We start from the raw sequence: 17,395 nt of genomic DNA, 5'->3' as shown, positions 1-17,395 counted from the left end.
GAACCTATGATGACATTAAGTGAGGACTTACTGTATATTGATCTTAATGTTTCCAGAAAATGTTAAATAAACTAGTGTATTTTAAAAGTAGTTATTAGGGAAGAGATTAAGAGAGATTGAATTTCATTCATTCAATAAGTATTAGTTGAATATCTACCATGTACCAGGCACTGTTCTAGGTGCTTGGGACATATTAACATATAAAATAAATAGAAATTCCTGCCCTTATGATACTTACATTTTAATGAATTTTGTTTTTATCCAAGCTTCATTTACAGTGAACAGTGTTTGTTAATTATATTTAGAAATACAAAGGGTGAGATGATTGCAAATGATTGATAAAGCTGATCATTTTTCACAAAACTAATTTTGAGTTGTAGCTTAACAGTTTGAAACCACTTTGCAAGCTCGAAGTAATGAGGGTGATTTAAGAAAAAAAACCAAATATCCAAACTTGGATAAATATGGCTAAAATTAGACCAAAATTATTTGGAATTCTGTTTTCAAAGCATTTTCATTTTCAGTTTGTGGACAATATGAGACTTACTCACATTATATTGTAGTCATACCATAAGCATCAGTGGAAATAATCTAAATTTTGGAATCTGATTTTTAATCTTTTTCAGAGATTGTGCAATTGATCCAACATGTGTACTCTGTATGGACTGCTTCCAGAATAGTGTTCATAAAAATCATCGGTACAAGGTATGAAAATAGAGCCATAAAATACGTAGATTAGCAGGAATCTATTGGCCATCTAGTTCATATTCCTGACCAGTTCTTGAGTTCCTGCTATTACAGTTCTGACCTGTAAACCTTTATTTCTAATTAAACATATCATGTGATGGGACATTTATCTTAAGAGGTAGCCCCATACAGTTTTAATCTGAGTATATCAAATTTATACAAGAGATTGTGTAATGTGTAATGCATATGAACAGCTTAAAGAATACAAAGCAAACACCCTTGTAGCCACTTTATTTTTTTTATTTAAAAAAAATTTTTTTTAATTTATTTCTTTTTATTCAGTTACAACTGTCTGCATTTTCTCCCCATCCCTCCACCCCACCCCAGCCAGTTCCACTTTCCGCCCCCACCTCTATCCTCCCCCTTGATTTTGTCCTTGTGTCCTTTATAGTAGCTCCTATAGACCCCTCTCTCCACTATCCCCTCCCCACTCCCCTCTGGCTATTGTTACAATGTTCTTAATTTCAGTGTCTCTGGTTATATTTTGTTTGCTTTTTTCTTTTGTTGATTACGTTCCAGTTAAAGGTGAGATCACTTTAGATCAGGAGGTAAGACATTGCCAGCTCTCAGAGGCCTGCCATTTGTCCTTCCTAGATCACAGCCTTTCATCCCTTGCAATAACCTCTTCTGCGTTTTGTGATAATGGTTTCCTTGATTCTCCTTTTAGTCTATCACTCAAATGGTATTGGAATGGTTTATCTGTTTTTGAACTTTATATAGGTGAAGTCATACTGTATCTTTTTCTTGTTCAGTAACTTCTTTCACTCAGCATTATGTATGTAGCTGTAGTTTATACAGTGGCCTGATAATGCTCAGTAATCCATATTGTCTATTTATTGTGCTATATGTGAATAATATAGATTGCTTCTAGTTTGGGGTTATTATAAACAATTCTGCTGTGACCATTCTTATTGTATGTTTTGGTACACATGTACAGGAATTTTCTGGGCTATATGTCTGGTATAGAATTGCTGAGTTCTAGAGCACAGGTGGCAAACACAAGGCCCCTGACCGAATCCAACCCTCCACCTTGTTTTACCCGCCCCAGCACCTTGTTTGTACCTGGCGGCAGCACCGAGCTCTTTGCCCCGAGTTAAGGAGCAGTTACATTTATACAGCCCTAAAATTACATTCGGCCCTTTTAAGGCAATCACGAGGCTGATGTGGTCCACTGTGAAAATGAGTTTGACACCCCTGTTCTAGAGTAAATCTTTTAGTCATAGTAGATAATGTCTGCCTGTTTTCCAAAATGAGTATACCAATTTATAGGTTCTCCAGCAGTATTTGAGAGTTCCCAGTGCTCCCATTTTTGTGAGATTTGGTGTCTTTTTCATTTTAGCCCTTCTGGTGGTTATTTTTCTAATTATTATTTTCCTAATTCCTAATGAAGTTGAGGGTTTTTTCTTTTCTGTTACAGTTTTAGACAACCTTGTTATTTTGAGCTGAAATGTATTTCTTAGGTAATATTGGCTTTGTACTCTGGGCTTAGACAGACATAATAACTGATGTTTCTTTTTGGATATATAACATGCCTAAAGTTTTATGTAAATATAAATAATATCTTTGAGTTATGTTGACTGTGTCTTCCATGAAGTTGAAAGTGTGCTTTATGTTTTTTTTAAATTGATTTTAGAGAGAGTGAAGCAAGGAGAAAGAGAAATATTGACTTGTTCCACTGATTTATGCACCCATTGATCAATTCTTGTATGTGTCCTGACTGGGGATCAAACCTGCAACCTTGGGGTATAGGGATGTATACCCCAACCAACTGAGCTACCTGGACAGGGCATGCTCTTTATGTTTTTAGACTGGCCTCGACATTATTGCTTTTAGCTCTGGAAGTGATGGGCTATAAATATATAGGGTGTAGGTATTATTATTGTGCACAAGGAAAACCAGATTGAGAAGCCTATGATACAGTGTGGTTAAAATGTTTTCCCAAGATTACTAAAGTAATCACTGATGGAATTTACATGTTTGATCATTGGTTATGTTCCTCAGTTGTAACAAATGTACCACACTAATGCAAGACCTTAGTAATACGGGAAACACTGTAGGGTCCAGGGAAGATGGGGTTTATATGAACTCCGTATTTTCTGCTCAAATTTTCTTTAAACAAACTGCTCTAAAGAATAAAGTATTAATTTTTTAAAATGAACATTTAAAAGTCCTTAATACATTTTGCCAAATTACTTTAGGACAGAATTATACCAAATGTAGTACAAGTAGCAGTGCAGAAACCTGCAGAACCTGCAGAAACCTTTTTGAAGATTATGTTTATTTATTTTTTAGAGAGAGGGGAAGGGAAAGGGAAAAAGGTAGAGAAACATCAATCGGTTGCCTCTTGCACGCCCCCAACCAGGGACCTGGCCTGCTACCCAGGCTTGTGCCCTGACTGGGAATCAAAGCAGTCACCTTTCAGTTTTCAGGATGACGCCCAGCCAGTCAGGGCATGCAGAAACCTTTCACCAGAAACTTTTTAACTGAACCCGACTTTTAAAATAATTTTTACCATCACTATTAAAATGAAATTTTAAATTGTTCTTAATGTTGTTTCTCTTTTCTTATTTTAGAATGGTGAATATGGAATAATGGTATACCCTTGCATACTTAACTTTGCTATCTTCCTGGATAATAGAACCAAGGTCTTTGGCAGTTTATTTTCCAGTCATTCTTGCTGACAGGACAAAGGGGTTTTTTTTGCAGGGGAATAATTCATGCCCTGGTTGAGTGTCTCAGCTGGTTGGAGCATTGTCCTATACACCAAAAGGTTGCATGTTCAATCCTGGGTTGGGACATGTGCGGGAGGCAACTGATTGATGTTTCTCTCTCACATCTATGTTTTTCTTTCTCTTCTTGTCTCTGAAAATCAATGAACATATCCTCTGGTGAGAGTAAAAAAAAGATTTATGCCCAGCCATATATATATGTGTATATATAATTTGTTGATTTGAGAGAGAGAGAGATTTCTATTTGTTGTTCCATGTACTGATATATTCATTGGTTGCTTCTTGTATGTGTCCTGACCGGACATTGAACTCACAACCTTGGCCTATCAAGATGATGCTGCAACCAACTGAACCACCTAGCCAGGCCATGTATATATTTTTTCTTGTAAAATATTGCTTGCATTAAAAGGAAATTTAGCCCTGACGGGTGTGGATCAGTGGATTGAGTGCTGGCCAGTGAACCAAAGAGTTACCGGTTTGACTCAGTCAGGGCACGTGCCTGGGTTATGGGCCAGGAGCCCAGTAGGGGGTGCACAAGAGGCAACCACACAATGATATTTCTCTCCCTCTCTTTTTCCTTCCCTTCCCTGCTCTCTAAAAAACCAAATAAATAAAACATCTTAAATTAAAGCAAATAAAAGAAAGTTTAGAGAAAAATACCACAAATAGCCACCCACCAAAACATCCTAAAATATCACAGCGAGAGCTGGGGACATGCATAGGTTCCTCCCCACAGGAGTCTTCCTCCCATCCCCTGGGCACTTAGTGCCATCTGCCTACTTCTGAAGGTCTCTTGTCTAGCACGTGCTGCAGCCTCTATCACACTTGATGGATTGTACTGAAGCCACCACTTCCCAGATGCTGGCCGATGTCTCCTGAGAGCCCCAGGGTAGGACAGGTTACTCCTGAGTAGTACTGTCTCCAGGGCCTTCTTGGTCAGTGGCTGGGTGGCCATCCTCCCAGTGCCCATGGTGACTGGGGGATGGGCAGGCTAGGTTGCTGGTTTCTCCCCCCAACCCCAGTCTGGGTGTCTGCGGGAGGCAACTGATTAATGTTTCTCTCTTCCTCTCTCTCAGCTAGTACATTCGCCAGGTGGGCAAAAAAGAGGACCAAGGTTTTTGATTTGAAGAGTATGTTAAGTTCTAAGAAGTCAAGATCAGAATAATATGACTTTGATCAAACAGAACCAAAATAGTAGCTGAGTTCACCTAACTACGGTCTTCTTGTGTCTTAGAAGATGATACTGAAGACCAAACTGGCTTGTAACCTTGGTACTCTTTTTTGGAACACATCATAGAGTCAGAATAACCCTGGAGAAGAAAACAAAACTCACTAACACTGCTCTTTTTATCTGTTCAATTCCTCTGCATGTCTCTCTCTTTATTTACTAAATGGCAGTGATATATTTATATTTGTGTTTTTCATCCCTACCTGACTATAAGCTCTCTCTAGGACAAGGTTCAGGTCTCATATATTTTATACTTCCTATTGTCTGTTATAGTACGTGGGACATAGAGGCTTTCAACATGTGTTGAAATAAAGTTTTAGGGTCAAAAGCACTAAATTATAGGCAGAACTGATATCTAAGATTTAATTATAAAAATAACTCATCAATGTCTATTTTAACATCACACTGTTGTAATCTTACATGATGAGAATTTATATACATATATTGTCTTTGAAATACAAAAACATTAAAAAATGTTTATTTGCCCTAGCCTGGTGGCCCAGTTGATTATAGCGTCATCCTGTGCACCAAGTTTGTGGGTTTGGTCCCCTGTCAGGGCACATGCCTCAGCTGTGAGTTTGATCCCCAGTTGGTGCGTATATGGGTGGCAATCAATCAATGTTTCTCTCTCTTCCTCTTTCTCTCTCTAAAATCAATAAACATATCCTTGGGTGAGGATTAAATAAATAAAAAATAATTATTTACTCAGACAATACAATAAAACTTACCTTTTAAAAATTCAAATAATACATAAAAGTCCTGGCAAGAATGGCTCACTTGGTTGGAGTGTCATCCCATTAACTGAAAGGCTGCGGGTTTGATTGCTGGTCAGGGCTCATGCTGGGGTTGCAGGGGTCTCTAGTCATGGCGTGTGCAAGAAGGCCGCCAATCAATGTTTCTCTCCTCTCTCCCTCCCTCCCCTGTCTCTGAAATCAATAAGCACGTTCTCGAGGTGAGGATAAAAATAATAATAATACAGAAGATTATAAATAAAAATTATAGTTGACTTTCTGGCCCATTGTACTTCCTTAAACTAAGCACACTTTAACATACATCCTTACATATCTTTTTTAAAAAATATATTTACAAATATGCACATAAACATACATATATTTATTTAGTTAGGAGGGCTGTTTGTGTGTGTGTATAAATGGGATCCTACTATATATTCCTTTTTTGCAACTTGTTTTTATCTTAACAGCATATAATGAGGATAATTCTATGTTGATACATACAGTTACTCTTGCCTTATTTAATTGCTGCATGTATTCCTTTGTGGGACTATATTACCCTGTGTTTAACCCATCCTCTTTCTATTGTTTCCAGTTTTTTACTGATCAACAAATATTGGAATGTACCTTTCTTTGTTTTTATATAATTCAGTGTATATATTGAAGAATACCTAAGGCTAGATTCTTAGAAGTAGATTTTCTGGATTGAACAGTATGTGCATTTAAAATTTATATAGATTTTTGCCAAATGTGGTTCATCTCATTATTTTAATTTGCATTTCTGTTGTTACCAATAATTAACATCTTTTCATATTTTAATTGTATGTTTAACTTCTTCAGTGTATTGCCTATTTCTACTTTTTACTTATTTTCCTATTGTCTTTTCCTTCTTGCTGTGTCAGATACTTTGCAAATATTTTCTTAGTGTGTTTCTTTTAAAACTTTTTATTGTTTTAGTTATTTTTTAATATATTTTATTGATTATGCTATTACATTTGTCCCATTCCCCCCCTTCACTCCACTCCATCCTACACACCCCATCTCTCCCACATTCCCCCCCGTAGTTCATGTCCATGGATCATACTTATAAGTTCTTTGGCTTCTACATTTCTTATACTATTCTTACCCTCCCCCCATCTATTTTCTACCTACCATTTATGCTACTTATTCTCTCTACCTTTCCCCCCTCTCTCCCCCTCCCACTCCCCTGTTGATAACCCTCCATGTGATCTCCATTTCTGTGGTTCTGTTCCTGTTCTAGTTGTTTGCTTAGTTTGCTTTTGTTTTTGTTTTAGGTGTGGTGGTTAATAACTATGAGTTTGCTGTCATTTTTAGTGTTCCTATTTTTGATCTTCTTTTTCTTAGATGAATCCCTTTAACATTTTATATAATAAGGGCTTGGTGATGATAAACTCCTTTAACTTGACCTTATCTGAGAAGCACTTTATCTGCCCTTCCATTCTAAATGATAGCTTTGCTGGATAGAGCAATCTTGGATGTAGGTCCTTGCCTTTCATGACTTGGAATACTTCCTTCTAGCCCCTTCTTGCCTGTAAGGTCTCTTTTGAGAAACCAGCTGACAGTCTTATGGGAAGTCCTTTGTAGGTAACTGTGTCCTTTTCTCTTTCTGCTTCTAAGATTCTCTCCTGTTTAATCTTGAGTAATGTGATTATGATGTGCCTTGGTGTGTTCCTCCTTGGGTCCAACTTCTTTGGGACTCTCTGAGCTTCCTGGACTTCCTAGAAGTCTATTTACTTTGCCAGATTAGGGAAGTTCTCCTTCATTATTTGTTCAAATAAGTTTTCAATTTTTTGTTCTTCCTCTTCTCCTTCTGGCACCCCTATAATTCGGATGTTGTAACGTTTCAAGATGTCCTGGAGGTTCCTAAGCCTCTCCTCATTTTTCCGAATTCTTGTTTCTTCATTCTGTTCTGGTTGGATGTTTCTTTCTTCCTTCTGGTCCACACCATTGATTTGAGTTCCAGTTTCCTTCCCATCACTATTCGTTCCCTATACATATTCCTTTGTTTCCCTTAGCATAGCCTTCATTTTTTCATCTAATTTGTGACCAAATTCAGCCAATTCTGTGAGCATCCTGATTACCAGTGTTTTTTTTAAATTTAATTTTATTTATTTATTTATTTATTTTATTACTAGTGTTTTGAACTGTGCAACTGATAGGTTGGCTATCTCTTTTGTTGCTTAGTTGTATTTTTTCTGGAGCTTTGATCTGTTCTTTCATTTGGGCCTTTTTTTTTTTGTCTTGGCACACCTGTTACAGAAAGGGGCGGAGCCTTAGGTGTTCACTGGGGCGGGGTGACGCTGGTCCCTTCCCTGTGAGGCTGTCTGTGGGGGAGGAGTCCGATAGGGAGCAGTGGTGCTTGCTCTGCTCTCTGTTGGTTTTCAGTCACTCCCTCTGCTACCCACAATCAACTTGGGCCTCTCCGGTGCTGCTTCCCGGGTGGGTGGGCTTGTGCACGTCCTAGGCCCCTGTGGGTCTCTCCAGCGAACTCTCCTGTGAGGCTGGGAGTTTCTCCCGCTGCTGACTCAACCCCCGCAGGTGTTTTCAATCAGTTGTTTGAGGCTTTATTTCCCCGAGCTGGAGCCCTGGGTTGCTTGGTCTGTCACCTGGTCCCCCAGCTGCTCCCTCACTGGCCAGCTGCAGCTTTGCCCACCCTGTTCCATAATCTGTCACCTTGCTGCGAGTCCTCTCTGTCCGGCTGCCGGTCTCCACCCCTCCTACCGGTCTGGATGAATGTTTGTTCTTTATCTCCTTGGTCATACAGACTTCCATACAGTTCGATTTTCTGTCAGTTCTGGTTGTTTTTTGTTTTTAAATTGTTGTTATCCTTCTTTTGGTTGTACGAGGAGGCACAGTGTGTCTACCTATGACTCCATCTTGGCTGGATGTCTAAAACTTTTTATTTTTAAGTTATATTAATTGAGATATAATCGATATACAATAAAACCTACCCTCAAGATACAAAACATTTTCATTATCCCCAAGAGTTCTTTAGTTTTCCTTTGCAGTGCCTTTTCCCCCTTACCCCCAGCTTCTGGCTGTCTATATAGTTTTGCATTTTCAGAATGTCATATAAATGAAATCATATAGTATGTAGTAACTAGTTTTTTTCACTTAGCATAATGCCTTTGAGACACTGTCATATATCAGCAGTTTGTTCCTTTTTAATCTGTATGCCATTATATGGGTGTGCGACAATTTATTATCTATTCAGCAATTGATGAACATTTAGGTTGTTTCTAGCTTTTAAATAAAGCTTCTGTAAGCTTTCTGATGCAGTTGTTTGTGTGGGCATGTTTCATTTCTCTTGAGTAACCTAGGAGTGGGATAGCTGGACTATAAGTTAAGTGTATATGTGTCTTTGTAAGATTTGTTTTCTGCCTTTTTAACTTGATTTATGCTATTGTTTATTTTATTGATGTTCTAAATATGTACATTATTAAATTTGCCATTTAAAAATGTTTCTGAATTTTGTGCCTCACTTCTATTCATTCCCATAGATTAAGATTGTGTTTTACCTTCTTTAGATAAAGCTTTATTTTTAGTAACTGTGGATGGTCTAGCATTTTTCAGTTTACTATGTATATGAAGGAAGAAATATTGATTTGTGCATTCTAATTTTTTTGGTACTTTTGTTCTAGATGGTTACCTCTCTATAATAATTTTTTACTACCCATAGTTTCTTTTTATCTCTTTTCTTACTTTGTATTGTCAAGTCTGTCAGTTTTAATGGTATCTTTGACTCCCTTCTATTACCTATACAGTAGTTGATGATCTTATGTTACTTTCTCTTTTCCTTCTCTCATTTCTTAGTTATAGTCTTTCTGTTTGTGAGATTATATGTTTACATTTTTCTGTCCATGTCCTCACCTTTGATTTGTTCTTAGCCCTACAATTAAATGTATAAAATATTCAGCATCTGTCCATTTTCTGATGTTTCCCCAGTCACCTCTTTGTCCTGTAAGGGTATATAAACTACAGTTTGTAGTTCAAATCTGGCTCACTGCCTATTTTTGTATGGCCTGCATGTTAAGCATGGCTTTTACATTCTTAGATGGTTGAGATAAAAGACAGAAAAATTGTGTTTTATGATGCATTAAAATTATATGAAAATACCTGGCTGGTGTGGCTCAGTGGATTGAACACCAGCCTGTGAACCAAAGGGTCACTGGTTCGAAGTCCAGTCAGGGCACATGGCTGAGTTTCGGGCCAGGTTCCCAATAGCAGGTACATGAGAGGCAACCACACATTGATGTTTCTCTCCCTCCCTCCCTTCCCTTCTGTCTAAAAATAAATAAAATCTCTTAAAATATTATATGAAAATAAAATTTCAGTGCCCATAAATAAAGTTTTATTGGAACTTAGCCATGCTTATTTGTTTATTGTCTATGGCTACTTCTGTACTAAACAGAATTAAGTAGTTCAGTAGAGATTTATGACCTGTAAAGCCTAAAATATTTACTGTCTGTTCCTTCATACAGAAAGTTTGCTGTTCTCTGGTCAGTTAGATTCTTTAGGAAGGGGTCCTGTATACATGTTTTTTTCTAAGTTCTGTCATGTTCAGAATTGTATTTTTATAGCTTGGCTGGAGATAATAACTTTGGCTTACATTTTCTGTCTTGGAAAACGCTACTCTGCTGTTGTCTTGTTTTATGTGTTGTTATTGAGAAGTCTGATGTCGGTCTAATTTTCTTTCTGTTATATTAATTTCATCTTTTTGCCTGAAGGCCTTAGGGATTTTATCTTTACAGTCTAATTGTTCTAGTAGGACATATTTTGGAGTTGATCATACTGGGTGAGTTTTTCTCAGTTACTCATGGGCTCTTTTAATGTATATATTTAGGTCTTCTTTTTTTCCAGGAAGCTTTATTAGATTACAGTTTTAAATATGTGCTCTGTTCCATCGTTTTGATTTTCTTTTTGGAGACTCCAGTTATACTTATCTTGGCTTTCTTAAGCCTGTATTTTATTTCAACCACTTTTTCTCTGACCCTGTATTTCTTTACTTCATCATATTTTAATTCTCTTGTTTTCCTGCTCTGTTTCAATGCTATTTATTAACTTTCATTGAGTCGATTATCTTAGACACCTTGTAATTTAGAATTGATTTCTGATAAGATTTTCTTTCTAACTTTTTTTCCCATGAGTTCCATCAAATCTCATTCTATTTAACCTTTTTTCTTTTTGCCAGGGCAGGGCGGGGGGCAGGGGGCAGGGATGCACTATGTTCTTAGTTTCTGTATTTCTGATAAAAGGTGTTTTAATCTGACTAAGGATTTCCCTATCCCCAAATGCCTGTTTAAGGCTATGTAATTTAGTTTGGAGAATTATGTTACAGTTTCCTTTAGCTTCATGATTCGGTTTTGACTATTAGTTGCATTTCCCCACTGCCCCCCTTTTGTTTTGTGATAGTTTTGTGTGGATGTGGTCTACTTTTTCTTTTTCTTTCTTTTATTTTTTTTTAACTTCATGGACAGGACGCACAAATACTCTCTTCTGTCATTTTGCCCTCTTCTGCAAACTTTCTTTTATAGATGCCAGGGGTGATAGTGGTGAGGGGAGGAGAGAGTTGGGCATGTGTTGTTTCTCTTACTTCTGTACGAACCTTAATTTTCCTTCTTATTTCTCTTTTCATTTACTACCACGTCATTAAGGACTTACCACTGTTATAAATGTGTTTGATTTTCTTCCAAAAGCAATGCCCCTCTGAGGTTGCCGCTTCTGGCCCTCCTGCTTGCTTTTGTTTTCTTTCTCTGTGAACCACCAAGTCCCAACCTGTGTTCAGTATATGTTCCTTAGCGTTGGGCTTTCTCTTTTGGGGTGTGATTTTGTCCGTGCTTTATCTAAGTTATCTGTACACCTCTGTCTCTTTAATGGAGTCCCTTAAGCTCCCCTCTCTTGTCTGCATCCACGGGCTTGAAGTGATAGGCAATGGGAACTCTGATAGAATGTCTTTGAAAGTTGAGGTATTTATTTTTTGTTTCCTTGTTCATTGTATGTTTTGGAGGGGGAAATACTGGGGAAAATTCAAAATCAGGGCATTGTCATCATTCTCTATCTGGCTTAGTATATTTTAGATAATTTTCTTGTAAGAATCCTCACAGGAAAAATGTAAATAATTTTAGTTGCTGCAGGACACTAAATAGATGAAAATACTTTGTACATTTCTTAAGTACAGTATAGGTATTATTATAGTGATTTTTAAATTTCTATTTAATTAGAAAATCTCATTACTCAAGCATTGTGGGTATTGTATAGATTATCTTTTGCACACTGTACAATCTGTTCTTCTCCATTAGTATACAATTTGAAAAACTATTATTTAGGCCCTTCCCCCCATCTTCCCTCCCTCTCTCTCAAATCAATAAATGTTAAAAAATATTATTTAAAAATTAGAGTATATTTCAAAAATTTATCAATTTTGATGATCCATTTCTGTCGTGGTTAATATTTAGATTTTGATATATCTAGTTTCCATTAAATTAAATGCAATTAAGGTTGAAATGTTAGGGAACATTTATTATTTGAATCATCTGTATCATTTTTCCTTGCTTTGTAATATATTTTGAAATCAGCACACACTCATTTTTCATTTATTAGATGCATACTTCTACTGGAGGAGGGTTTTGTGACTGTGGAGACACAGAAGCCTGGAAAACCGGCCCTTTTTGTGTAAGTCATGAACCTGGAACAGCAGGTACTACAAAAGAGGTAAGAATATTAGTTTTTTGTTTTTTTTTTTTAAATGCTAACTACTTTAAGCTTGATGAAATTAGATAGAAATAAATGTTAGGTGTATGGGTTAAACTGAATTACATTGAGAATCCTGATAATGAATTCATAATGAAAAAATAACTCAGAATAGTTTTTGTTAAGCAGTCAATTTCATAAGTAGGAGTAAATAACACATATTTAAGTCTAAAAGAGCAAATGGAAGTAATTATTGACAGAAGCTAAATGTAATATATTAGAAAACAGTAGAACTGACACATAAATTTAATGATTACTTTTCTTTAAAAAAAGTCAACAAATTGATTATCCACTATATATCCTAATCAAGGAAAAATAATTAAGCCAGCTCAAATATATATAATTAGAAAGGAAAATGGGAAAGTAGAACCTCAGAAGGTATTAAAAGGATTATAAAAGACTCTTTATATGACTCTATAAATACATTTGAAAATGGATTATTCCATAAAACAGTATAAAGTACCGTAGTTTACTCAAACACAGAACACTTGAGCGATTTATAACCATTGAAGAAATTCAGAAAATTGTCATGAGACAATACTTTCTAAAAAATGACATGTTCAAATAGTTTCACAGAGGAATTCTTTTCAAAACTTGAAGAATAGATTTCACACTCTTTAAACTGTTTATCCTTAGCAGTGAACAACCCTAGAGTTTAAATTTTAATCTCTTTATGTATCCTTCCCCACTAAATGAAATCAGGGATTGCTGTGAAAATACTAGATTCCAGGTCTTAGGGAATAGATAAGCTTGTGAGAATGGGTTTGTATAAAAAAGAACCTAAGACCCAGCTTGATAGGTCTCTCATTGACTGGAGTTGCACAATTGGAGTTTAAAAAAAATAATAACAAATAACTACTGTAATTGATTGACTCATACTGAGTATATAAAAATCCATGAGTTCCATCTTGGCTAGGTGGCTCAGTTGGTTGGAGCATCATCCTCCACTCCAAAAGGTTGCGGGTTTGATCCCCAGTCGGGGTGCATACTGGAGGCAACTGATCGATATTTCTCTCTCACATAGATGTTTCTCTCCTTCCCCCTTCCTCTCTGTCTAAAAATTAATACATATGTCTCTGGGTAGGAATAGAAAAAATCTGACTTCCCAATGATACTCGTATGAAAGCTAAAATAGATAGAAGTTTGTCGCCATAGTAGTGGTTATTATATCAATTCTTTACTCTAAAAATTGGTAGGAATTGTGTTTCATGGTAAACAACTATTTCCAATTGATGAGGTGAAGCTCTTTCTTTCTAGGTTAACACTAGCTAATAGAGAAGGGATAGTATAAGAAAAATTAGCATTTGGCAGGCCCTAAGGAAATATATGATAGATAATGATCATTAATGGGTGCTGAAACCATTAAGACTTGAATTGATGGGGAACAATATTCACATGGTTCTAAATTGTCATCTCATAGTTTACTTGCTAGTCATAGAGAAAAGAAATGAAACTTGACAGTGGAGGTGTCCAGTGATGAATATGAGCATCATTACTAATAGTGGGGTGATGTGGCATAATGAGCATCATCTGATATAAAATGCAATAGTTTAATATCTGAAAATCAGTTAATGTAATGGACCACATAAGTAGAATAAAAACCCAAACCACACAATCGTTACAATAGACACAGTAAAAACATTTGACTAAATCCAACACATTTTCATGATAAAAAGACTTAACAAACTTAATAGAAGAGAACTTCCTTAACCTGCTCAAGTACTTCTGAAAATTTCACAGCTGTAATTATACTGTATACTGTTTCCCTAACATCACAAACAAGACAAAGATTCACCTCTTGCCACATGTATTCATTATTGTATGGGAGGTTCTAGCCAGGGCAGTTAGGCAAGGAAAAGAAGTAAAAGGCATCCATGTTAGAAAGGAAGAAGTAAAACTAGCTCTATTTACAGATGACATGATTTGGTATATAGAAGATCTTAAACAATCCACTAAAAATTATTAGAACTCATAAGTTCAACAAGATTACAGGACACAAAATAATTATACAAAAATTACTTGTATTTCTATACACTCTAATGAATAATCTGAAGATGAAATTAATGAAAAATTCAATTTACTATAATATCAAAGAGAATAAAATATTTAGGAATAAATTTAAGAAGACATAAAATTTATATTCTGAAAACTGTAAAACACTGTTGAAAGAAATTTTAAAAGATCTAAATAAATGGAAAAACATCTCATATTTCTGGATCAGAAGAGTTACTGTTTGTTAATATGGCAGCTCTTTGTATTTTTTCCAATACATGAAGGAATTAACTCAGTTCTTCAACACTGACCAAGTGTCTCACAGATTTATACTGAATTTCTGTTGGATTTTTTTTCTCTTAAATAGCTACTATTATTTTTTTTCCCTTTTTAGTCCTCTGTTTAAATAGCTTATTGTGATATAACTTGCATACCATATAAGAAAATTCACCCATTTAAAGTGTATAGTGTTTTTTTAGTATACTCACAGAGTTGTGTAACTATCATCACAATTAATTATAGAACATTTTCATCATTCCCAAAGAAACCCTATATTCGTTGGCAGTCACTCTTTATTTCTTTCAAACCCCCCACACTTAGATACCTAATTTGTCTCTAAAGATTTGCCTATCCTGGACATTTTATATAAATAGGATCATACAATGTATGTTCTTTTGTGATTGGTTTCTTTCACCTAGCATGTTTTCAAGGTTCATCTGTGTTGTAGCGTGTACTTCATTCTTCTTTATGACCAAGTAATAGTCCAATGTATAGCTATACACAGCATTATACTTATCCATTTATCAGTTGATGGATTTTTGGGTGTTTCCATTTTTTGGCTATTAGGAATAATGCTGTTATGAACATTTGTATAAGTTTTTGTGCAGACATACGTTTTCACTTTTCTTGGCTAGATAGCGTGGAGTGGAATGGCTGGGTCATATGGTAACTGTGCTTAACGTTTTGAGCATCTGTTAGATTGTTTTCCAAATTGGCTGCCCATTTCTACCAGCAATGCATAAGCGTTCAAATTTTTCCACATCCTGGCCAACACTTGTTATTTTCTGCCTTTTTCATTATAGTTACCCTAACAAATGTGAAGAGGTATCTCATTGTGGTTTTGATTTGCATTTCTATAATGGTTAATGATACAGAGCATTTGGATGCATTTTTTTTTAGCTGATTGGTTTGAACAAGACTTTTATTAAGGAGGCAATGTTCTGTAATGAACTGTTTTTTATGGGAGTCAAAAGACCCAGGTTTTAGTCTTCCTTCTACTATTTATAGGCTCTTTGACCTTGGATGGGTTTCTTACCCTTTAAGTATCATAAATTCTCTGCCTTTCTTACAGAGTGGCTTTGAGGATCATTTGAAATAAATTATGACAAAGTTTTTTGTAAGCTATGAGGGATAACCAATAGTTCTCTGGTATTATCATAATGAGGCTACTAAGAAAGGCAGAGACATTCGTATGGGAGAGCATCATTAAAAGGAGGGCATGATTCTGCCTCCTTTCCTTTCAGTTATCTGTAGCACTAACCTTGGCCACAGGGATTTAAGCTAAACTGGTGTGAATAGCAACCCTCCTGAGGTCCACTTGATTTCATTCCTGGAGAATGGTATAATGAACTCATTAAAATAATTATTATAAATTAACAGCATTATCTTCCTCATCCATTCATTTGTATACAATGTTGGTAGTATGGTTTCTCTACTTTCTTACAGAACTTACGTTGTCCATTGAATGAAGAGGTAATTGCCCAAGCCAGGAAAATATTCCCTTCAGTCATAAAATACATTGTAGAAATGACTATATGGGAAGAGGAAAAAGAACTGCCTTCTGCACTCCAGATAAGGTGGGCAAATTTTTCAAAAGGTAGAAGTTTTAGCGATGGTTATTTATATTGCAAAATAAGTGTTGGAAAAATGTTTTTGTTATTTACTGCTTAATTTATTATCACTATGAAAATTTTATAGAGAATTATGTCTTAGGAATATTTTCAAAATGTCCATTTATATGAGATGCTCTACTAGACACTAACAAATTAAGCCAAAGAGAGGAGCATAGTCAGGAGCTTCTGATTTTTAAGAAAAAAAACATTTTGGGGGTCTTGTTCTAAATGATTTATAAGTCCCTAGCAGCCACTTATGTCAGTAGGCAAGTGCTAAATTGCCTGGTCTGATACTGGCCTGAACCAACCACCAGGTTTCCCAGAGGTTTGTGAACAGAGGTAGGAACTTCAGCATGGTGTGTTTTCCTTTAGCCCAGGCCTTTATGATAAAAAAAAAAGTTTGATAACAGGATGAGGAGATGGCCCTCTGCCCTGTGCTTTGGTATCTAGGATTATTTCAGTTGTAGATATTTAACATTTTTAAGCTCAAATCCAGCAATTCCTGGCAGCCATAAATAAGTCTTTCAGTGACAATAATATTTGCTTTATTTATTAATTAATTTACTTAGAGAGAAACATCCATTTGTTCCCTTAGGCATTCATTAAATGCTCCTTGTGTGTGCCCTGACTGGGGATCAGGACGACACTCTAACCAACTGAGTTACCTGGCCAGGGCCAATGATAACTGCTCTTAGGAAGTGCAAAAGGGAATTCCAGACCTGATATAAAGATATAATTTGGGCCTTGTGAGAATTTTTTTATCTGTGTAATCTTAGCAAGTTCACAAAATTACATCACAAATCTAAATACCATTTCTTCTTTGCATTTACTAGATTTTTTGTTGTTTTATTTTAGGAGAGAGAATTAAGAATTTCAGTTTATCAAGACAATAAACATTGTTTTGACTCTTGTTGGGCCATAAACTGCTAGGGGAAGTAAAGATCATTAGAAATTGTGTCCATAAAGTTTTTAATTTCAAATATGTGATAACATCAGTTAAACCCTTTAAGAAATTGTGTTGGTCAACATAATACTAGTTAGCAATTTTCCTGCCTAAAAAGGGAGAGTTGCTTGAGTGTGGGTGTGTATGTAGGTGGCATCAGACTTCAGATTCACAGATCTGAATTCTAGTCCTTCTCACTGCTTATTGGCATTATGACCATGAAGAAGTCTTTTTGAGCTTCTGTATCTTAAGCTATGAGGCCCAAGAAAATCTGCCTCTTAAAAGAGTTATGAGAGTCAATAATTGAGTGTATTGTAAAAGCTTATTGTAAACTGTTTAAAACTGGTAACATTTAATTTTGT

At 35.9% G+C, this 17,395-nt stretch overlaps 1 protein-coding gene across 1 annotated transcript in view; it reads left to right on the top strand.

Annotated features, from left to right (window-relative positions):
• The window catches only part of UBR1 (ubiquitin protein ligase E3 component n-recognin 1), a 127,291-nt gene that overhangs the window by 20,129 nt on the left and 89,767 nt on the right, over positions 1–17,395 (top strand). The window contains exons 3-5 of the mRNA XM_024568473.4: positions 627–705; positions 12,057–12,167; positions 15,924–16,054. Of these exons, the coding sequence (XP_024424241.2) occupies positions 627–705; positions 12,057–12,167; positions 15,924–16,054 (321 nt within the window). The remainder of the gene's footprint in view (positions 1–626; positions 706–12,056; positions 12,168–15,923; positions 16,055–17,395) is intronic.

Source organism: Desmodus rotundus, chromosome 7, assembly GCF_022682495.2.
Source record: "Desmodus rotundus isolate HL8 chromosome 7, HLdesRot8A.1, whole genome shotgun sequence".
Lineage (NCBI taxonomy): Eukaryota > Metazoa > Chordata > Mammalia > Chiroptera > Phyllostomidae > Desmodus > Desmodus rotundus.
The sequence above is the reverse complement of the archived record's forward strand: the minus strand, read 5'-3'. Positions and strand labels throughout refer to the sequence as shown.